General features: G+C 36.2%; 1 protein-coding gene across 2 annotated transcripts in view; it reads left to right on the top strand.

Annotated features, from left to right (window-relative positions):
- Positions 1–24000, top strand: part of LOC118443198 (uncharacterized) — a 510470-nt gene that overhangs the window by 463533 nt on the left and 22937 nt on the right. For both annotated transcript variants that reach the window (XM_085656601.1, XM_085656600.1), the window contains 2 exons: positions 9505–9693; positions 21538–21631. In XM_085656601.1, coding sequence (XP_085512727.1) covers positions 9505–9693; positions 21538–21631 — 283 coding nt within the window. The remainder of the gene's footprint in view (positions 1–9504; positions 9694–21537; positions 21632–24000) is intronic.

The following is a 24000-nucleotide window of genomic DNA, read 5'->3' as shown; positions in this document are numbered from 1 at the left end:
TTCTACGCGTATGAGCAGGAAATAAACGACGTGGCGGAATGTGTTAAGTGCTACGAAGGTATGCAAGGGAATTAAACGTGCGAGTTTAGTGTTTGCTTAGTTGAATTTCTATATTTAAACGTGAATTTCTTATTTATTTATTTACTTATCTTTTTTTTTCTTTTTTACTTTTTTTCTTTTTTTTGCTTATTTAAGAAAACGAGGAAAAAATTGAAAACGTTACGAATTTTATCCTATTTCCCTTTTATTACAATCGTTGATCGTTTTTTATGAGATGAAGATATATATATATCGAAAAATAATATCGATTTTAATTCAATTTATTTTCCTTCGAAATTTTATACAAACCTGTAGAATTCTTATAAAACCAAACGAAAATACTAATAACGTTAATAATAATAAAAATAAAAATGAAAAAAAAAAAGAAAAAAGAAAGATGCCGGCTCCTGGTACCATCAATAATAAATGTTTTAGTCGAGTATGCATAAGCCAGACGAACGCCCTCCATGGGGTTTGTTTTTACAAACACTGCTGTCAGCGACAATAAAGTACTTGCGTTTTATAGTGTTTCGTGCGAAGAGCGCACCTAACGACAAACACAGTGAATATCTCGTCGCTTTTTCACTCTTTTTCCTCTTTCTCTCTTTTTTTATTTCTTTTTTTTTTTACAGTTTCCCCTTTCTTGTATTTATTTTGTTGTTGTTTTTAATTTTTACAATTGTTACTGTTACGCGTCGTGAATAGTTTTAAAACTCGATAAATTCTGTTTTAAAAACTTTTTCAGTGATTTTACACAATCACGAAAAGATTGTTAACATCATTGTCGAACACTCGAAGTTGAAAATCATAACAATGTATCAGAAAGGTTGGAAATGTTTGTTTGTATGTGTATGTGTGTTTGTGAAGGAGAGAGAGAGAGAGAGAGAGAGAGAAGGTGGGAAAATATCGTTCTGACCTATTTCATGACGCAAATTTCGTTCGAATCGCCCGGAGCGTTCTATCGTGGCATAAATTCCACGAAGGAAATCTTCCCTTCCGTTTTGCCTACTATGCTTCTAGTATGCTCTTCCACTCGCCCGAAGGCCGGATATTTCAGATACGTTTCGCGATAGTCCTCGCGGATAAACTTCTCTAAACGATTATCTCGTTGCCCCATCGAATCGTTCTTCCTTCACCAACGAATCGTAATTTAACTTCTCTCAATCTGTTAATTACTTTGAATACGAGAATATAAAATGTAAATGGGTTTTAATTTGATTAAATTTCAAAGAAATTTTATATTCAATTATAATATTCAACCGCGTACTTTCATTTCTATTATTATTATTATTATTATTATTATTATTATTATTATTATTATTATTATTATTATTATTATTATTATTATTTTTACAAATTATATGTTACATTATTATTTATTTTAAATCAAATTAAATTATATTTGCGAGTATATTAAAGTTGTATTTATCTTCTTTTATTTGAATTATTTTCTATATGATTAAGATCTTTATATTTACTATAATAGAATTATCCGATTTTATATAATTTTTAATAATACACTACTTGATGAAACGTATTGATATTAGAAGAATAAAAAATGAAGAGAAAGAGAGAGAGAGAGAGAGAGAAAGAAAAGGATCACTGAAAATTGTTGTTGATATTTACAAACACCATGGCAATTTATTAACCATCGAGATACCATTGGTGGTGGTAACCGGTGGTCAATTCTATGGTTTCGCTGAGATTGCCTCGTTCGTACGTTCGTCCATCCTTTCATCTCGATATCATCGTCGTAGTCGTTGTCATAAACCGCGTCACGATTCGATAAAGTTGCAATTGAGCGCGGTGCAAGAAAATTTGGTTGGGAACGGTGCCGAGCTATATTACGCTCGTCGTCGACAGCCCGATAAAATCTCTCTCTCTTCCTCTCTATCTCTCTCTCTCTCTCTCTCTATCCCTATCTCTATCTCTATCTCTCTTTCTTTTTACTCTCTCTCTCTCGTTTACTCGTTTCCCGGAATATTCGTTTTCCGCTTGCGCTCGTGAAAATTGTACTTTCACACGAGAGAATTTCAAACCGCGAGATTTTTACTCGCAAGATCGACCTATGGCCATATTTATTTTATCATTATTTATCTCGAAGCTTTGCTTGAACAGATAGGAATTTATTCTGTTTCTTTTTTTTTCTTTTTCTTTTTCTTTTTTTTTTATCTTGAAAGATTTATAATTTCTTGAATAAATTCACAATTATTAATGTCTACTTATATCAATTATGATTCACGCTGACACTTTTTAATATAAGTTCGGAAATAAACGTTTAAAAAAAAAAATGTTGAAACTTGTAAAAAAATCTGGGTAGAAAAAAAAAGAAAGAGAAGAAAGGAAAACCCTTAAAGGTTTATATACTTCCATTCGATCGACTAGGAGTTTCATCCCGAGGCATTTCCATCTACTTCGTTATTATCGCTTTAACGAGGGGGAGTTGTTATCGGATAACCGCACTTTCGACCTTAGACGATGATTATTTAAACCATCCTCGATCAGAGGATCAACCCATCGATTTGTTCAAAGGGAGTCGGAGATGAAGCTGAATCGATGGCAATATACATATATATGTGTGTTTATATCTATGTATGAAAGAGAGAGAGAGAAAGAGAAAGAGAGAGAGATAGAGAGAGAGAGAGAGAAAGACAAAGATGGAAAGAGTAGATGTAGAAACACGTCACGATCCCTTTGACGAACTTCGTTCGGGATGTTAGATACCCTCGGGCATGTCGTCTGTTAGGATTCGACCGGATACGGTCAAGTCTATGCAGACAAGGTACAGTATATAGACAAGATCGTGGCATACCGCAGCAACCCTCCTCTCTTTCCCCTTTCTCTTCTCTTCTCTCCACTCTTCTCTCCTCTCTTCTCTCCTCTCTTCTCTCTCTCTCTCTCTTCTCTTCTCTTCTCTTCTCTTCTCTTCTCTTCTCTTCTCTTCTCTTCTCTTATCTTCTCCTTGACCACTCCCCAGACACGTGATCCAAGCGTATTTCGATTAATAGAGTTTCCGTTTTTAGACTCTTGAGAAAAAATAGATACTATATTTTCGCTCTAAATTGTTCGTAATCTCTCGTTACTATCGATTTTTATATTGGGTGATAATTGACCAAATAATATTATAAATATGGAATTATTTTGGTCGTCTTTTTCCTTTTCTTTTTTTCTTTTAATTTTCTTCAATAGTATAAAAAAAATCCTTTTTACATTTTCTTCGAAATTTGTATATATATAAAAAAAACTCGATGAATATCGATGAACTATGTTATGCCGCCAATAATATTTTTCTTCTTGTTTCTTAAGGTTTTTCATGATATCAACGAAAAATAATATTTACGATCGGATATTTCATTGTATATAGGAATAACACAGCAGGTGTTTGCACTTTTGGAAATGAAAACTTCATTTTCCTTTCTTCTTCTTTTTTTTTCTTTTTCTTCTTTTCGTTTATTTTTTTCTTTCCTTTTCTTTTCTTTACTTTTCTTTTCTTTAAGAAACGTCACCATCGATAAGCTAACAGTATTTTCTACGTGAAGGGCATATTTTTCATTGAATTCGATGCGCTACTGTCTGGTAGTAAGGGTGAATCGTTCAGCTTAAGGGCAAATACGAATTTATATCGAACTTTATAGGGAGGCTATTCTCGCGCGTTTATAACGACCTGTTCGCGAACTGGTTGTGCACGTGCACGTGCAAGTCCAGTCGCAGGGAAAGAGAAAGAGATAGAGAGACTCTGTCTGGCCGATCGTAAATTGGTGGATAATGCCTGCTGGACGAGCACTGCCATAAAACATTTATACACTTTAAACGTCCGCCAAGGGAAGCCATGTCCTGTGTGTACCACTAGTTCTATCTCTTTCTCTCTCTCTCTCTCTCTCTCTCTCTCTCTCTCTCTCTCACTTTCTCTCTCTCTCTCTCTCACTTTCTCTCTCTCCCTCTCTCTCACTCTTTCTCTCCCTACACACCAACGTCCTTCCTTCACTTCGTACCTCTCATCCTCCATCTTTCGACGTTGAAGTATTAGTACCGGGTCTTCCGGCGTAGGAGGCCACTTCCGGAACCACGAAGTGTAAGCGGAGAAATTGCCACGTCGAATTAACGCCCTGCCGACCGACGCATCCGTTATCTCTCTTTCTCTCCCTCTCTCTCTCTCTCTCTCTCTCTCTTTCAATCTTACACTAAGTTTAATCTATCGTAAATTTTCAAAATATATTATTTTTCATTATACGTAGGTGTACTATAATTCAATATTATTGAGTTTTTTAGTAAGAGAGAGAGAGAGCGAGAGAGATAGAGAGAGAGAGAGAGAGAGAGAGAAAATTACCGAACAATTTTCTTTTTAATAAAATATTTAATTTAGAAAAAATATATACGTAATTTTAATTGTATACGAAATAATTATATACATATATAAAAACTCAATATCGATTAAATGGATAATTATTTTTATAAGATAGCAAACTTTCTCTTTTCTTTTATTTTTTTCTTTTTAATTTTTTTACAACATCTTCAAATAATTTCGTATAAATTTCGCCAGTGCAGACAACAAAATTTCATTTTGAAATTCCTTCAATGATTTACGATATTTGTAGAGCTTTTTTAGATCTAATTGTTCTTATTTTTGTTTCTATAATATTTCTATGTTCTTTATACTAGTTTTATTCCATTTGCAATGTACATAATTACGTATCAAGTGAAATATTCTCTCTCTCTCTCTCTCTCTCTCTCTCTCTCTTTTCTCGTTATCATCTCCATTCCTTTTTTCTCTCTATATGTCTGTAAAAGCGACAGACCAAGCTCGTGTTATTGCGAAGTAAACGAGTTACGAGTAAATAATCCTAACCCGGTAAATGAATTCGAGACTTATGCAAATGAAGGAGGTGTTACTCGCAAAGCTTCTCTCGCGAGAGAAGTGAGATTTCGTTGGAGGGTGAGATTCCGTAACGGAAGTTTCTTGGATTAACGAACTACGAAATCAAATCTTTCCTTTCTTTCTACTTTGTACCTTTTGTTTACTTTTTACTAATTTCGATATGGTTATTCTTCTCTTACTTCTTAATTTGTTTTTCAATAACATTAATTAACGAAATTGAAGTATTCGGAATTTCAAAACCGTCTTTTTCATTCATTTATATATTTTTATTAGAATATTATTTTATAATTATTTAACAATTCATTTCATTTCGTTTCATTTTGTTTCGAGAAATGTGTTTGATACGAGAAGCGTACTACGTTGTAAGAAGTCAGGAGGAAATTAATTGAACAAATAAATCGACTAGGAACGAGAAGCTTGCATATTTACGAAGAACTTGGCTGAGTTAACTTATACTCGATCTGGGTAGAAACGTCTCTGTCCTCGGTCATTTAATTACTGATTTATGATGTTTTTTTTTCTTTTTTATATTTCTCTGACGTTTATTTTAATGGAAGAAATAAAAGCAAGAAAATTTTGTTGCTGAAATAACAACCACAAAAATTTTATTCGTCGTCTTTACATCTACGTCAGATTCTATACAAAAATGTTAAGTTAAAAAATGTGAATTATTCACGTGATTCGTAATTTTTTTAATTGACATATTTGTTCTTATTTTTTTTTTCTTCTATGACGATATTTATACGCATTAAAGACAAATTAGAGCATGAAATAAAATATTATATGTATACTATATTAAATAAAATATTGATATAAAATATTTCACAAACGCAGTGTGCATATGGTTAAAAAAAAAAAAAAAACAAAAAAAGAAAAAAAATCCAGAAATATTTCTTTCAATATTTCCAATGAAATTTTTTCATATGATCATATGTAAACGAACATACGTTTACGTATACGTTAAGATAAAGTTATATTACGTAGTTTGATAAAAATTAAATTAAAAATGTTTAAATATCTTCCAATGAAATTTATTCATAACTTTAACGTAATCGTTTGTACCTACGTGCACATATATACACATATATACATACAAACATACACATCAAATAGTATTTTCATATTGCGAGAGATTACAGATATGCACTTATCCGTTAATTTACTTACGAAGGGCTTAGTCGCGAGATTCACCATGGAATTAGTCGGAGAACTTGCCGCAGTGGACCACCGCGGGTTAATTAATTCGTGAATGAACGCGTAAACTCGTGGAGCTTCATAACTCGCGGGAAGGACACATAAATTCGTCGTGCGCGTCGGTAAACCTTCCATTCTCTTCGAAAGGACGGACACAGTTGGTCAAAGTTTGATGGTTACGGATTCACTGGAGTTATGAAATTCTATAGCGGTCTGTTATGAAATTTTCGTATAGTTTATCGATATTCATAAAATAATAATAGTAAGTTACGTTTCTCACGTTTAAAATTATTTCTAACCAATCGTATTATATTTCACAATGATGAATTAGGCAACAGAATAAATTTCTCATAAGTCAATAAGTCCAATTAAATTTATTATCAATGATATTTAATGTAAACATTTTTATATCATTTCGAGTTCGAAAATTTTTCTTAGCTATTAAATTTGTTATATACACACACACACATACACACACACACATATATATATATATGTATAAAGAAAGAGAGATAGAGAAAGATTCCCTTGATTCTGTCTGAGAGTATAGATGAATCAAAAGAAAAGAAAGCTTGTCCAAGAATAAGCGAAAGAAGAAGGACTTCGGAGAGAGAAGGACTAAAAGGGATGAGAAAAGAAGAGAAGACAGGAGGGGAGAACAGCGAAATGTTGGGAAGAGCGAGAGCAAATCGATTGATATGCAGAGTTTTTCCAATAAGACTGGAAGGGAGCCATTTTATTTCCGGTCGCCCGATCAGTACCACTCGGTCTTTTCGCGAAACCACTTCGTAGAGAGATAGAGGGAGTGGAAAAGGGAAGAAATTCTGATTCGTCCCTTCGCCTCTATCCTCCTTTCTCTCTCTCTTTCTATCTACATATATATATATATATATATATATATGTATATATGTATGTATGTATAGTACTTGTGTGTCCGCATAGAACTACTACATGGTCGTCCCGCATGCAAAAGATAGAACGTGCACCGCAATCTGAACGAAATCTCCAAACCCAATTTCCTGGACAGACAGACGGACGAACTGGTGCACCGCGCATCAGACCACACGCGGTACAGACTACATCGATCTCCGTGATGACGTTTTAATAATGCATCGATGCACATTCTTCTCGCTCTCCGACACACGCCAGCACCATTCGTTCTCGATCGTTTCCTGAAATAATCAAATTCATCCGATAGGCGTACATACGTATGTACGTACGTACCTATGCATCTATATATGTATATATGTATGTATGTATGTATATATGTATGTATGTATGTATGTATGTATGTATGTATGTATGTATGTATGTATGTATGTATGTATGTATATACGGATGTACAAGTATGTAGGTACGTACGGGAACGTTCTGTTCTGTTTGGGAAGATCTTGATTTGCGAGGATTTACTTCTATATGTGCGAATAGGTATGAATTGTGGAAAATAAAAAAGGGAAGGAAGGGAACGACGAATTTTCGATTTTTATCTCGTTCATGGCTTGACAATCGAAGTTAAAATTTCTTCTTTCGCTTATTAAAATCTTTAACACGAATAATATGATCAAAGAATTTAATTGTAAACGAATAAAAATCATAATCAATCATAAATTGCGTTCAATGATAGAAATATTATTTTATTCTAAATATTGCAATGAAATCATATAGATAATAATTCCAATCATTATCTATACGAATTATTCTCGAATTCTAGGCTTCATTAGAGAGAAAAAGAGATAAAGAGAAAGAGAGAGAGCGAGAGAGAGAGAAAGAGAGAGAGAGAGAGAGAGAGAGATCTCGTAAAGCTAATCAGTTGTCGATTCTGGTAATTTTCACACAATTGCATTGGAGTATGCTTAATTAGCTTTCTATTCTCGTCTGCTTAACGTCTGACGTTATCGATCTCTCTGGTTAGAGAGCTAATACTCGCATTGCCTGCCGTTTTGAGGATAGAAAGACAAATAGAGAATAAGATAGAAAATTCTCTCTCTTTCTCTCTCTCTCTCTCTCTCTTCTTCTCTCTTCCGTGTTGCGTACGGAATTACAATGAAAATCAACTGTGGAATTGACGTAAGACACATTGATAATGTAGGATAATTTAACGTTTGATACGCAATCGCCCGTCTAATGGCTCATACTAATTGTTGCGGATTTCCTATCAACCATGAAGATCTGTCTTGCATAATGAGAGAAAGAGAGAGAGAGAGAGAGAGAGAGAGAAAGAGAGGTAAAGAAGACAGAAACATAATTCGAAGCTAAGTAGAGCCAGTATTAAGAGTTTCAATAAAACGAATTTAACGAACGTTTAATTGCTTTGTCTCGATGCTATCGTTTGAAAAATAAGTGCCAGAAGCGATTATCGATTTCCGGTTTTATGGAGGATCGTTACCGAATTCGTTGAACAAGAATATATAAAGTCAGGGATATATAAACTGTTCTTCTAGCAACGATACATGATAAAATTTGTATTTGGTCATTAAATTAATATGTATTAATTAAAACGATCGCCAAAGTCTTTTGATTCGACTCGATAACGAGTATATTTCAAATGTATTAGTTGATGATTTATCAATAATTAATATGAGTTTATCGTAATATGTTTATAAATGGTATCGTTAGGTGACTATTCGTAGAAATGATGAATAATTTTCTATTAGGGCTATATACGCGGGGTTAAGGAACTAAGGTACAGTGCATCGAACGAAAACTTAATTATCGGATCCTCCTAGTCAGAATCAAAAATAATTTTCACCGAATAAAGCCGATAGGTCAATGTACGACGTATCATTTTTTAAAATGTCTCTGCATCTACGTATCTATGTAGTAGCGTTTCATATATGTTTGCGACTTTTTATTTCTATCGTGAAACTTTATTAACTAATAATTCTGTCGCGTAAATATCATAGTTCCGAGGACAAAATCGTTCGTTTATCGACCGTACTCGATTAACACACCTACACACATACACACACACACACACACACACAGAAAGAGAGAACATACGCTAACTCATAATTTTATAAGCGACAATTATCTACTTCCAAATCGAGAAATAATTTTCACAACGAAATGATTCGAACAATCGAGTACAGATTATTTCCATATCGTGAGAAAAGTTTCCAATTTATTCGTAACGAGAATTGAATAGTTATAAATCGAGGAATTGCAAATTTTTTTCAAGAAAAATATTAATAACGTTAATGCAATTATGAGAATTAAAGAAAGAAAGAGAAAAAAAAAGATCCTACTTTTAAAATTCACAATTTATTACAATAACATTTTTATATTAAAAATCTTTATCCTTATTTATTATACTTTCGAATATAAAATGTATTAACAGAAATTTATTTCTGATTAATAGAGCAGATATTAAAAGTATAATTTACTATCTGTTTCAGGTGAAAGTCATGCTTAGGGTATCTCCAGGAGACGGTGGTAGTTTCTTTAACGCCGATAAACGTAAGAAGCAAGTGACTTTGGTGGATCCAGCATCTGGTCAATCTTCCTCAGCTGAAGATCGTAGACCAACTGTAGCAGCACCGAAGATGTTCGCGTTCGATGCTATATTCACCGAAGAAGATTCTCAGGTAGATGAATTGGTGATTCTTTTAAGATAAAAATTCCTAAACTCCAAGCTCACATTTTCCTATAAATGTAATATAAAATATATGTCTTCCGTTCCAAACAATTTAATTCTTTTCTCATTGTCAGGCTTAATAATGTTAAATACAGTTAATATAATTAGAAAAGAAAAAGAAAAAAGAAATTTCTATAAAGCGAGTACCATCTACAAGAAAATATGAGAAAGAAAAAAAAGAGAAAAAAGAAAGAAAAGAAGAAAGAAGAGAGAGAGTGAAAGAGAGAGAGAGAGAGAGAGAGAGAGAAAGGTAGAGAAGAAAGGAAGTTTTTCAGGATGAAGAATCTTCCATTTTCTCCATTTCTTAAGTACGAAAGAAAGCAATCGACGTTGTTACGAACAAGAAAAGGATAATTTCTTGAGAATCTGTCCAAGAGGAAACAAAATGGATTCTCGATTTTAGAAGTATCCTCTTGACGTTTCTTCTTATAAGTACGAACGTTAACATCGACGCTAGTTAAACTTGTTTGCGACGAATCTTTATTTCTCTCACTCTATCTTTCATTTTTCATTTTTTTTTTCTTTCTTTCTATCCCCTTTAAAAGAAATTTCCTCTCGTTTTCTCTTCATCAGTTTTCTTAGAAAGATTTCTTTCGTTCTTTTCTCTCGCATTCTCAATTCTTCAACGACCTCGAATGACCTCGAACGTTCAAGATACAGGCAGAGACTAGAGAGAAAGAGAAAGAGAAAGTGAGAGAGAGAGAGAGAGAGAGAGAGAGAGAGAGAGAGTGAGAGTGAGAGAAAGAGACAGAGCCAAAGATGAGAGGTGTACGTGCCTCGTCGACGACTTACGTTCATCCGAGAAACGCGAGAGACGTCCCTGCCGGGCGCATAACTAAACTAATTTCCCGACCTCTAAACTCCACCTCCGACAGGAAAATCCATCCCCTCAGGCAAGTGTTGCTCTTTGCTCGAGACTCCTCACTCTCTTCCTCTCTCTCTCTCTCTCTCTCTATCTTTCTCTTCCTCTTTCTCTCTTCTCTCTCTCTCTCTCTTCCTCTTTCTCTCACTCTCTCTCTTTCACTCCTTCTCTCCTTCAACGTACAACTCGAAGTAATTCCACCGTTCGTGAGACCAGTCAGGTAACGATGCCGATCTTTTACCTGATTTCCACTTTCTAATCATTCGAAAGTTTAGCCCTTCTGTTGAAATGTTCTTCCTCTCTCTCCTTCTCTCTCTCTCTCTCTTTTTCTTTCTCTCTCTCTCTCTCTTTCTCTCTCTCTTTCTCTTTTCGATATCTTAACTTTGTAAGTAGTGGAGATGATGGAGTAAGGGGAAGAGTTTGAGTGGGCGGGGGAACTTTGATAAGAAAGGAACGAAGTCTTTTTTATCTCTTACAAAGAGGAGATTCGTCGAACTTTGTTATTTGCAATCGCAAAGAATGAAAGAGATAGAACTGCGTGTTTAGAATGCAGTGCAAAAGAGAAAGAGAAAGAGAGAAAAAAGAGAGAGAGAGAGAGAGAGAGAGAGAGACAGAGAGAGAGAGAGAGAGAGAGAGACAGAGAGAGAGAGAGAGAGAGAGAGAGGGAGGATACTTCAGTGGTTGTATCTCGATATATTTCGATATTCCGATGCTCCCTAAGGACATTACAGAGCGTTGGATTCAAATGAGCTCAGAGCTACTCGACTTTACTCCCGCAATATCTCTATGTTCTCTCTCTCTCTCTCTTTCTCTCTCTCTCTCTCTCTCTTTCTCTCTCTCTCTCTTTCTCTCTCTCTCTCTTTCTCTCTCTCTCTCTCTCTCTCTATCTATCTATCTATCTATTTCTATTTCTTTTTCTCTTTCTCTTTCTCTTTTTGGTATCAGTCGATGACAACGAGAGTTCTCGAGGGACTAGCCGAGCATTTTCTCTCTCTCTCTCTTTCTCTCTCTCTCTCTCTTTCTCTTTCTCTCTTTCTCTCTCCCTTTCTCTTTCTATCCCTTTTTCCACTTTCCAAATTTTCTACGTTCCTGACCGTTTCGGTGTTCGTGTTTAGAAGAACCATAGAAACCAATCGTTTGATTCGATCAAACGTCCATCCGGCTTTAGCCGATTGCCATCGAAAAACACAATGGGCTCTTTCTCTTTTCGCCGCGTCTCTGTTTCCCTCCATGGTTCCTCCCTTTTTCTTTTTTTTTTACCCTCTCTTTCTCTCTGTATACGTCGGTACCGGTGATTCCGGAATACGAGCGTGCCGGAGGCTGGACTTCAGGCTCACTATGGGGGATGAGAGACGACAGTGGAGTAAAAGTACATGAGAATGGTACGGGTCCTACGTCCTTCGGGACCTTTACCCTCTCTTTCACTCTCACTCTCTCATTCTTTCTCTTTCTCTTTCTATCTCTACCCCTATCTCTCTAGTTAGCTCAACGCAGGTTGGACTGAATTTTTTAAGAGCTACCACCGACAGATCGCCCGGTCTGTTCATCTTCAAACAGCGTTATATTCCGACGTCTTTTCAAAAGTTCACGGTCCGTTCGCCGTCAAAATCGATTCGTCGTGATTCGAGAGAATTTCCAGAGTTAGGAAATATCTAGACGTTATCACGACATTTTTTTATTCTTCCTAATAAAAGAGTCTAACGCGACTGGATTTATAATTTATTCGAGACAGTAGGAGATGAAAATTGATTATGCTAAAGGGATTATTAACTCAACTGATATTATGTTTAACGGGAACGTGTGTATCTCTCTGTAGATCTCGCTTACCTTGACACGGTAATCTCGCGGGAGTCATATTTTCAAAGTCGGTCAGTAACAATAAAAGGGGACCGGATGGAGTTTAATGATCGTTAAACGGTCGCTATATAACATGTCATCTAGATTCTAAGTCGCTTATATCTCGTTCGATATGCTTTATTTACCTATTTGTCAGCGTGATGTATATATTACAAACGAATACACTATATAATTATTCATTATGTAAAGTTATATTGTACGATATACTCGATAGGATATAATTAGATTATTGAATTTGAGAAAAGAGATGGACCGTTAAGCGATAAGCCATTGGTCTACGACGGACATTCGATATTCCATCATAGGATTATTATACGAGACAACCCGCATCTCCTAGCTGTCAAGGACACGCAAGTTGTGCGATACTCTCGTAAATTATGTAAGAACGGATACGTGAACCTAGATACACATCGAACGTATCCTATCCTTGTTCTTCAACTCCCATATTCCTTTTCAAGAAAGGTAAAAGAGATAGCAAGAAAGGGAAAGGAATTTCCTTTGAAAGAAGTTCTTTCGTCTAAGTTGTATGGAAAATCAGAGAAAAAGAAAGGAATCAAAGAAGGAAAGAAAAGAAAGAAAGAAAGACGAGCTTTTAAATCGAATCAACTTATACAAGTTTGTACGTCGTTAGATCAGAAAAGATTAGATTGTTCGTTTTCAATCAAATTCGACGTTTACTTACAATCAATATCCATTAACTTTTTCAACCATTACAGATCAAACGAACGTCAAATTACAGATTTGAACGATTATGATTTGTTAAACCTACGATCAAATATCTGAACGAAGATTATGTCTAATGTAACTAATACGGAAAAACGTGTTAATTGGCTTCTTTCATGTTCTTCAATGTTATGTACCTTCGAAAGCTAACATACATAGATAGTCCTGCCAATAGCCATGTGCATAAATGAATCCCGACCGAATTAATCGAACATCCGTCTCAATTACTCGGAGCACCGTTCACGTTCACGTTCACGTTCACGTTCACGTTCACATTCACGTTCACATTCGCATTCGCGTTCGCATCGAGATTTGCTTCTCGTGCAAGTACTACATACATATACAGACGAACGTGACCGCACATATACAGGTGCACGCTTAGGACAAAGATAGACGCATAAGCGTCTCGAATAGCGGCTATAGTAGGCTGACAATTCCATTCCCGGCGGCGATCCTAGAGGACAATGCACCCTACCTAGGATAATTCACTGGAGCCATTATGCCTCCGTCCGGACAAGGGCTTTATTATTGACTTACGACTAATAGTCACGCTGTGGATTATGCGAATGTGCGTCTGTGTGCATCACCTGAAATGCGCTTGCGTGTGAGCCTCGGTGCGAACCCTCTATCCCACCCCTTCTCCTTCCTCTCCCCTTTTCTCTTCTCACCCATCCCACAACTACGAAGCTACGTGCCTCCGATCTATTGCTCATTTGATAGCGAATACTGATTGAACGAGAAGCCCTGTGAGACCGATAACCTTCGTGTTTTGCTCCGCTCCTACTCTCCTCTCTTTATCTTCTTCCTCTTTTTCACCTAACTTTATATAGGATATATTTCTTTATATATATATATATATATATATATATATATATATATATCAAAGATAAATGTTGATAAGAATTGTTATCCTTAGATGAGATTTTTTTATCGATCAGTTCCTTGGAACGAGATTCAATTTCTTTTTATTGTTTTACGAATATGATATCACGATGAATGTCTCTTATAAAAAAAAAAAGAGAAAGAAAGAGAGAGAGAGAGAGAGAGAGAGAGAGAAAAAGAAAGAAAAAAGGAGCAAAAAAACAGGACCTGTGATCAAAGGACTCGGTTTTGACGTCCATCGAAGATCGAAATATCTAGATGGTACCATCAAATAAGCTTAATCGCAGATAGCGATAGAGATGAAGGGAAGGAGTAAATACTACAGAGAGAGAGAGAGAGAGAGAGAGAGAGAGAGAGAGAGAGACGGACAAGCACGTCCGGTCTACGGTAGACGCAGCGTAATCTGAAAACCAATCATACGGGCTCCTGGCACAATGCGATCCTCTTCGTCTCTCTTTCACGTTTCCTTCTCTTGCTCTCTCCCATTTTGAACCGAATCCGATCTCCACTATCTCCGCTATCTTCTAGAATTGCGGATTTCCATATTGTGCCGGTATATTAATCCATGGCTTTGACCGGAGTCAGGAGAGGCTGATGAAGTTCGAAGGCCGTACTGCCCAGAATGAGAGAGAGAGAGAGAGAGAGAGAGAGAAAAGAAGAGAAGTAGAGGAAGAAAGATAGAGAGAAATTCTCTAACGTTGGAAGCTTTCGTGGTGTGACTTTTCCTACTCACCGAGAGAACGATAAAAAAGAAAGGAAAGTATTTTGTGTCAAAAGAAGAAAAAATATTCCACTGTTTTCTTCATTGACCAATGAGAGAGTTCTCGAAAATGAGACAAACGGTTTGGCCGGTACGCAAACTCTCGTAAGTTAATTCCTTTCGTTAGAATAAATTACAGAAACGAGACTAGCCTTTGAGAGTACTACGAGAGAAAAGAGAAAGAGAAAGAAAGAGAGAGATAAAGAGAGAGAGAGAGAGAGAGAGAAAGAAGAAGAGAAAGACAGAGAACGGACTAATCTGTTTACTACATACAAAAGAATTTTCTCTTTTGTTTCAACTATAGTTGAAAAACTTTCTTCTAATTAGAAAAATATTTTCCTTTCTTTCCTTCTCTGTTGAAAACGTCGTTTTAGAACACATGTTCCTATTCAATTTTTTGTTTTGTTTCATTTTGTTTTATTCCTTTTTAATGTAAGAGAAAGTTATTCAAAAATGTGCTAACGTTTATTTCATGAATGAAAAAAATGTTATTTTCAGAAATAGGGTAACGAAAGATTTTGAGTTCATTGCGAATACTCAGATATGCTCAACGAATTTCGTAAATGCTTTTTTGATCCAACAAACGGTCCTATTGACGACGATGATAATAAGGGGTTTGGACTACGTTCTCTCTCTCTTTCTTTCTCTTTCTCTCTCTCTCTCTCTCTCTCTCTCTCTCTCTCCCTATCTCTATCTCTATTTCTATCTCTATCTATATTTTTGAATATTTCTACGTATATAGAATGAGAAAAGAGCGAGAAAGAGATAGTAAAAGAGAGAGAGAGAGAGAGAGAGAGAGAGAGAGAGAGAGATTCACCTCGTCTATCTGCAGTTGGATTTGAGGATAACAGGAGGGAACTCTCGTTTACTCCCTAGGCGCCAATGATGCCAATCTCCCGTGTAAATCGCGACATATTTCATGACACAACGAACCAGGGGGACTGCTAAGCGGGGGAAGGTAGGAGGATGGTTACTAGCCAGGGAGAGGGAAGGAGAGGAAAAAGGGGACTGGTCGGTACAGACGACGAGCTTTTTTTTATCCTTCTCCCACCTCCAATCTGATCCACTTCATTCGCAATCCCGTTTCGAAATCCCGTTCATCGGGACGATCGAAGTCGTTCGAATGTCGAAGCAGTTTCGCGAATCATCGCTCGCAGATGAAAACTTTTTCAACTAACTCATTCGTTATTCACGTAGTTTAACATGCTTCAGCTCGAAAGATGACGGTCCGCCTTTCATGTGAAATCGTGAAATTTTTTTTCAAAACCAATGAGATCTGATTCGCAAATTAGTTCGTATCTTTCCTCTTATTCTATTATATTCTTACTTTCTTTTTCTCTATCTATCTTTTTCTCTCTCTTTCTCGTTCGCTCTTTTTCCCTCCCTCCCTCTCTCTCTCTCTCTCTCTCCCTTTCTCTCTCTCTTTCTCTCCTTATTTCTTGCACTCGTTCGAAACTACTAAAAGATATTTCTTCAACTCGTTTCGATTTATTTCAACGGGTTTTATCGCCTTTGCAATCCCATTGGAGGGAAACGGAAACGTCTCGTTCGAAGTGAAATTCTCGTTTCGTCGAGTTCGATATGTCGACTTTTCTCAATTTAAATCGTGAACTTGCCTATTCGAAAAAGAAAGAGAGAAAGAAAGAGAGAAAGAGAGAGAAAAAGAGAGAGAGAGAAGGAGAGTCTCATTTTTCTATATACCAGCCTTTACTCGTCTCGGGAAGCTTTGAATAAGATTTCGTAGTATATCGTAAGGGACAAGGTCTTTTTCAAACTTTAGACATGTTAACCAGAGTATCGTGGATATTTTAAAGATTGAATTTAAAACATGATGACGTTGCAAGATAATTCGTCTAAAATAAATTTTCTCTGTTCGGCCAGAGAGGAAGAAGAAAAAAATTATTCTCGCACGTGATTTTTCTATTTTCCTTGATCGAAATTATATATATATATATATATCCCCATACGTGAAATTTCAAAAATTCAGATCTTTCGTTGTAGAATAATAATTAACCAGAGATATTACACTCGTGAAATTATTTATAATTACTGCGAATAACAGTCGGAGTGTGTAATAACTTCGACAGGGAAAACCGGACGTCGGCCGTATTGCATGCAATTTTTGGAATTATCGACTCGTGAATTCCGGAAAAGGGAATTTCCTGTCCGTATCTGTGTGTGCGTTTTCCTTTCTCTCTCTCTCTCTCTCTCTCTCTTATCCTCTATACTCTCACACAATACAAGCAGTACCGGCGCAGTCGATGCCATGTTTCGCCACGTGTACCACTGACGACGAGGGTGGAATGCACCCTCTTTCTACGATAGAAGGAAGGGTGTTTGTTTTCGATACGCTTTTCAACGAACGTCGAATCATCCTTCTCGTCGTCGTCGAGACGCTTTGCGGTTTACGACGAAGAACCTATCTCCTCTCTCTTATCCATATGCAAATTTAACTGCATCTTCGAGAAAGCAGAGGTACTCTCTTTCGCATACAACCTATACGAGATCATCGTAAACTTCATGTGGATCGATTCTACAGTTAGTCGTTCGTTTTAACAGAAGATTAATTCTTTGCGTTTAATCATGTTTTCATTAATGACAATTGAATAATTAATATATAATAATAACGAATAAAAGAATTTAATTTGATGTTTAATACGTACTCTTATATAAATACATCAAAAATCTTAACAATTTTTAATGAAATTATTTCTATTTTCTCTCTTTATAAATCATATATATTTAGTTATGCGAAAAAATTTCTATAATAGATCGTTCTTATATTATTATATACCTATAAAATTATTTGTTTCATTAAATCGTTAAATAAGTCAAAATAAACGAGTTATATAATTTCGAGGGATTACGTAATCCCTTTTGACTGTTAGTTACATCAACATATATAATTTCCAATAATCAATTCTTACACGTATGGATTGAAAAATCATTTTGATAATAAACGTGTTTCAATCAAATATTTTTGATCGTTCGAATGAAAAGGAAAGAATAAAAAAAAAAAAAAAAAAGGAGAAGAAGAAAAAAACCATTGTCATATTTATCCTAAAACGATCTTAACAAAATTATTAGAATCCCATTTAAGGAATAGTTCACATTCACTTTTATATTCCACTTCGACGTTCCGTCGTTTTTTCTTTTTTTTTTTTTTTTTTTTTCTTTTCATGAACGTGGTTTCATTAAAGTCCGCGAGACGTGTTTCGCCTATGCACAAGGCGAAAGCTGATTACGAAGGCGTGCGATGGTAATCGAGCGAAGAAAGGTAATTCCTTAATTCTCCGCTCGCTCGCTCGATCCGCTCAATTTAGTGGCTTCGTGCTCGAGAGCTCGCGATACGAAGCATTCTCGCGCTGAGGATGGAGAAGAGGAAAAAGAGAAGGAAGAAGAGGGGAAAGTAGAAATAGAGAGATGAAGAAAGAGAAAGAGACGATGAAGGAGCAAAACGTTCGTCCTACATTCGCGTTCCTTCGACATCTGGAAACTTGCAAATTAAGAGATTCGCTTACCACTAAGAGGGATGGTGTCTTTCGATTATTTCCAAGCATTAAAAGGGTCTCTTTCTCTCTTTTTCTCTCTTTCTTTCCGTTCCTACCCTTCAAGAAACAAGAAATTCCACGAGTCGCAGCTTCTTTTCGAACTTTCGACACGGGTTTTACATTTCGTCGTAACAGAGGGTGGAAGAAAGACGAAAAGAGAAAAAGAAAAAGAGACGGAGAGAGAGAGAGAGAGAGAGAGAGAGACTAGTATAAGAAGAAGGGATGGAAGAATAAGGGAAACGATGGAAGCCACGTTCGTCGTTCGAAGGTGAACCACACCTCGAACATCGTCTCTCCCTACTCTCTTCTTTTCTCTTTTCCCTTCTATAGTCGAACTAACCCCTGACGCCATTGGTATTCCACTCTGGTTCGCCAATATTGCGTTACCAAAACGCGTCCTGCAAGTCGAATCCAAACCGACGACACGCTTTTCTACGAGCTCAGTAGAAAGAATCGTTTGTAAGTCACACCATGGCCCATCTGCTGTCTCTCTCTCTTTCTCTCCCTATTTTTTTCTTTCCTTCCTTCCTTTCTTTCTTTCTTTCTTTCTTTCTTTCTTTCTCTTTTTCTTTTTTTAATTTTTATCTTCATGAACTTAGCTCTTATTTTATTTAGTAATTTAATTGTTTTAATCGTTTTAATCATCGATATTTAGTTTATGATGAATTTTCATCGATCGAACGATCTCGATTTATCAATATATGTTGAAAAAGAGATTGATTTTATTTTGATCAAAACGGCTGACAATTCGAGAGTAAAACGTTGATCGATCGAACCATGTAAATTTTCAAATCAGCGTCGTTCGTGAGAGAGCACGAGTCTCTTTCGTGTTGGAGTGAGAGTTAAAGAGAGAGAGAGGGAGGGAGACAGACAGACAGACAGAGAAAGAGAGATTGAGAGAGAGAGAGAGAGAGAGAGAACAAAAGCGAGGGTGGAAACATTCTCTCTAGTCTCTCCTTCTCTCTGTCTCTCTCAATTTCTCCCACCGCACGAGCATGGAATCAAGTGTTTGAGATTATGACGGAGGCTTCGGTCACGTATTTCATTAACCGTCATGCCGTCGCTCCGCGAAGCTTCCAAGAGGGGAAGTGCGGGATCTCTCGAGGGTGCAGCTACCTGCGAAATGTGTTTGCTTTGCATTACGTCCCTACGGATGATCCCGTTATAATTATGAATGTCGTTGTTGCCTTCATCGCTTGATATTAGATATTTTTTCTACATATCTATTCAGATATCATAGAAATATTTTTTCAATCGTTTCTCATTCACATTCTTATAATATCGCAATATTAAAATATTTCTCGATCGTAATTAGAATTAGAACTTAGATATCGTTTATCAGATATTTTTTTGCGAATAAAGAATTCGTTCGAATATTTTTAACGTTTAAACGTTTTCCATTCGTAGAATATCTTTCGATTGATTCGCACGTCTCCATCTTCTATCTCAACCCGAAAAAGAAAAAGAAAAATATAATAAAGTATTCTCACGTTCTATCGACAATTTTTCTTCATTCTCGACGTTATTTTCTATTTCTTCTATTTTTCGTCGTCCCTTCAAGACCAACGGAGTACTCGTATCGACAGCAGCTCGAATCTTTTTTCATCCTTCTTTTTCTCATACATTCCGAGTCACGAGATTCATCCGATTCTCTCTCGTTCAGAAAGATTTCAATCTCGTTTGGTCGAGGTATCGACGTTCGTCCATCTCTTTCTCTCTCAATTTTGAAGGCTTCTCGATGTGGTACAGCTATTTTCCCTTTCATTCGTCTCTCTCTCTCTCTCTTTCTCTCTCTCTCTTTCTCTTTCTCTCTCTCTCTCTCTCTCTCTTTCTCTCTCTCTTTCTCTGTCTTCTGAATTCTCCTTTTCGAACATTTGTGTCGAGTAAATATAGTCGTTAGAAAGAGAAAGATGAAGGAGAGAAACGGTAGTATAAACGATCGATGTCCTTATATATCGATCGATTTCAATGCACATCGGGTACAGGCTCAAAGGAAATTCACGACTGCTTCCGGAGGAAATTCGCAAAACCCCGGAACCGTGGACCCTTTCGATTCTTACCAACACACGACCCCCGGCCCCTTTTTATCCCATTTTCCTTAACACCCCCGATGTTGTCGACAGATCGTACGTAAAAGTCGTTACATCCGATTTTCCAGCCTTCTCACTCTCTTTCTCTCTCTCTCCCCCCCTCTCTCTCTCTCTCTATCTATCCCTATCTTACAACCTTCCTAAAATCTCGATACTATCGCATTCTCGTTTGAGACCCGACCCAAGTGTGTTAAGGGGTGGGATAAAAAGAAAATGAAGGAAAACATGAGAGAGAGAGAGAGAGAAAAAGAGAGAAAAAGAGAGACGATGGATAGAAGAAGGGGATGAGGAGGTTGAGACACTCTTCTTCTAGCTTAGGTACGAAAAGACTTTTCCAGGCTATGAATATATTAGAAGCAAACAAAGACACTCCACCACCAACTCGCTTTCCCTCTTCCCCTTCCCCTTTCCTTCTACTCCTCTTCTCGGTCCCGTTGCTTTTCAGTGCCGAGGCCTCACAAGCGTTTATTAAACCGTCCTACAGACGTTTTCTTAAACACTTTACGCGATTCGTCATTATCCTTGAGTGTCCTGATGACGCAGTTTCTTCCTCCTTTGCCTCTTCCGAACGAATCTCCTCCCTCTCTTCTCGTTCTCTCTATCGTGTCGTCTCCTTGAAACATAGAGGATTGCTCTGGCTACGATGAGGGGTGGATTCAATTAAATTCATACCTCTCTCTCTCTCTCTCTCTCTCTTTCTCTCTCGCTCGCTCGCTCGCTCGCTTGCTCACTAGCTTTTGGTCGTTTTCTCGTTCTCTCTTTCTTCCTCTCTCTCGTTAGAAAAAAGAAAGAGTCTTCTTATTCTCAGATCGACCAAATATTATTACTTATAATGTTAAAGTGATTTTTATTTAACAAGCAATTTCTTTATCAATCGATTTTTCTTAATAGAAATTGAATATTTTTCTGCGTTTTTGAGAAAATTTTAACTATGTTATACTCTTGATAACTTGCGATTATTCATACGATTATTTTAAAGAAGATTAGTTGCTTTAAAATGAATATATATATATATATATACACAAATTTTTTTCATAGTTTCTCGACTTTATGGGGTTTCCGATTTCAGACGGAAATCTGTTCGAGCGCCCTCACCGACGTTATTCACGCTGTCATCAATGGAACGGATGGTTGCCTCTTTTGTTATGGACATGCAGGTTTGGGTAAGTTCTGATTCGTCTCTATTAAACAAATATAAGATAAAGATAATGTGGAAATTACAATTGATATAATCTGAATTGATCATATAACGTATTGTATTTAATTTAATTATCATTAGATATAATTATTTTTATCGAAATTTTATTAGAACGAAATGGATAGTTTTATTATCTTATAAAAAACGTCATGCAATTTTGTATCTCTTTCTTATTCTCGCTTACAAAGTGCAATAGATCTTTGGAGATTCGTAAACAAATATTTGCCGAAACATCGCTGGTAACGTCTAATCAAGAGAACCATTGAACAACGGCATAGTACACGTTACAAGAGTACACGACACGTGCTGTATACGTACATACATATATACATATATACGTAGATACTACATCTACCTTATATAACGAATCTCACTTCGAAGATTAACTGAAGTGGTATGTATATGTATATATATATATATATATCTATGTATGTATAATATAATATGAAATAATATCCATGTTGCATAATTTTCGATATATTTTTATGTCTTATGACGTTTTCTCGTTCTAACGCAGATGTTTGCTCTTACAACTTACTCTTAACAAAAGTTAATTGTTATTCTCAAGAAAAAAAAAATTATAAGACGTGTCAGAAATACCTTGTTATTTTCATTTGGTTTATTTATTTTTTTTTCTTTTTAATTGTAATTTTTCGATACATTTTCTCGTCTTTTTCAACTTTGCAGTTAATTTCGATAATGCAGTTAATCTTTCATTAGAATGATTTGAATGGGTTTCTCGTTCGGTTAAATGTCAAAATTTATATACTGGTATAAATCATTAAGAAACGTAATAGAACTCATTCATTATTGATTCGAATTTAACGAAGGAAATAGAACAAGTTTGGAAAATAATGGGAATCGGAAATAAGACGAATAACGAAACCACGAATAGACGATTCGACATCCGATCAGAAGTCGATGCATAATCCTGAGAACGTTTCGATTCTCCAAACTAATCCTGTTAGCGTTCCAAATTTCCCACGAAAGTTTTGTCAACTTCCACTTCCATCGATCTCTCTCGTCAACATCTACGTTCTTCCCCATTTCGATATCCAAATTCAAATCCAAATCCAAATTTGTACGTTCTCTTCTAATTCGAAGAGATAATATTCCATAGTTAATATAGAAATAGTAAGAAACTATTATAAACTATAAAGATTATAATTCGAGAAACGGAATTTATTTTCCACAAAGGCACTTTTCTCCTTTCACCAATTTTTCACATTTTCAAACTCTTTTCTATTCACTTTGATGGGAATACTCACGAGAGAGAAAAAGAAAGAAGAGAAAGAGAAAGATGAGACAGAAGAAGAAGAAAAAGAAGAAGAAAAAGAACGTTGCAAGGAAGAGGAGACGAGCGAGAGAGAGAGAGAGAGAGAGAAAGAGAGAGAGAAAGAGAGTGAGCGAAAGAAAAAGGGAGAGAGAACGCGGGGTTGTTTTACATTTTAAGTAGTGATATCGAATTTGCATGCAAATGCACGATTATGCGAGCTCGGAGACGAGAAGGAGAGGTGGAATGAGAGAGGGTGCCAGTGTAGCACAAGTAGAAAAAGAAAGAAAATGAGAGAGAGAGAGAGAGAGAGAGAGAGAGGAAGAAAGAGAGAGAAAGAGAGAGACAAAGTTTCTTGAAAAGAGAAAGTAGAGAAGAAGAAAAAGAAAAAGAAGAGAGAAGAAGACGGCGTAAGAGTCACCTCCTAGAGGTAGCCAAGAATAGACGGAAATGGGTGGAGTGGAGTGAAGTGGAGTGTAGGGTTAAAGTAAGGGTAGGGAAAACGAGCGAAGGGATGAAAAGGTAAAGGATAATGTATGCTACTAGGACACGCTCCTTTTCCTTGTACCTTTCGAATCTTAACGCACGTTGCCAGAGATTATCTCCTTTCTCGTTTATTCCTCTATCGGTATAACAAGAGAAGAAAGAGAGGGAAAGAGGGTAAAAGAGAAGAAAGAGAAAGAGAAAGAGAAAGAGAAAGAGAAAGAGAAGAAGCACGAAGAACTCCTTGAGGCTCGAAGGATTTATGGTAAACTTACCGTCGGCTCTGATTAAACTTTGTTAAAGTTACACACCCATTCTTTTACCCGACTGACTTCTTTACAACGTAAGGATCCTTTTTAGAGTAAATTACTATCGATCACATACCAAGTGTGAGAGAGAAGTATAATGATTTTTCAATGATTAAATTCCCATCGTAAATTATTTTTTTTCCTCCCGATCTAAAATTTATATTACGATCGAGATCATGATCGGAGCATGACGTTTCACGTTTTTAAACTATTCTAAAGTATAGAATATGCATATTCGCGTGCATATACGCATAGGTAACCTTTTGGTTC

This window comes from Vespa mandarinia, chromosome 4, assembly GCF_050613455.1.
Source record: "Vespa mandarinia isolate Hongniang chromosome 4, ASM5061345v1, whole genome shotgun sequence".
Classification (NCBI taxonomy): domain Eukaryota; kingdom Metazoa; phylum Arthropoda; class Insecta; order Hymenoptera; family Vespidae; genus Vespa; species Vespa mandarinia.
This window is presented reverse-complemented; position numbering and strand designations above follow the sequence as displayed.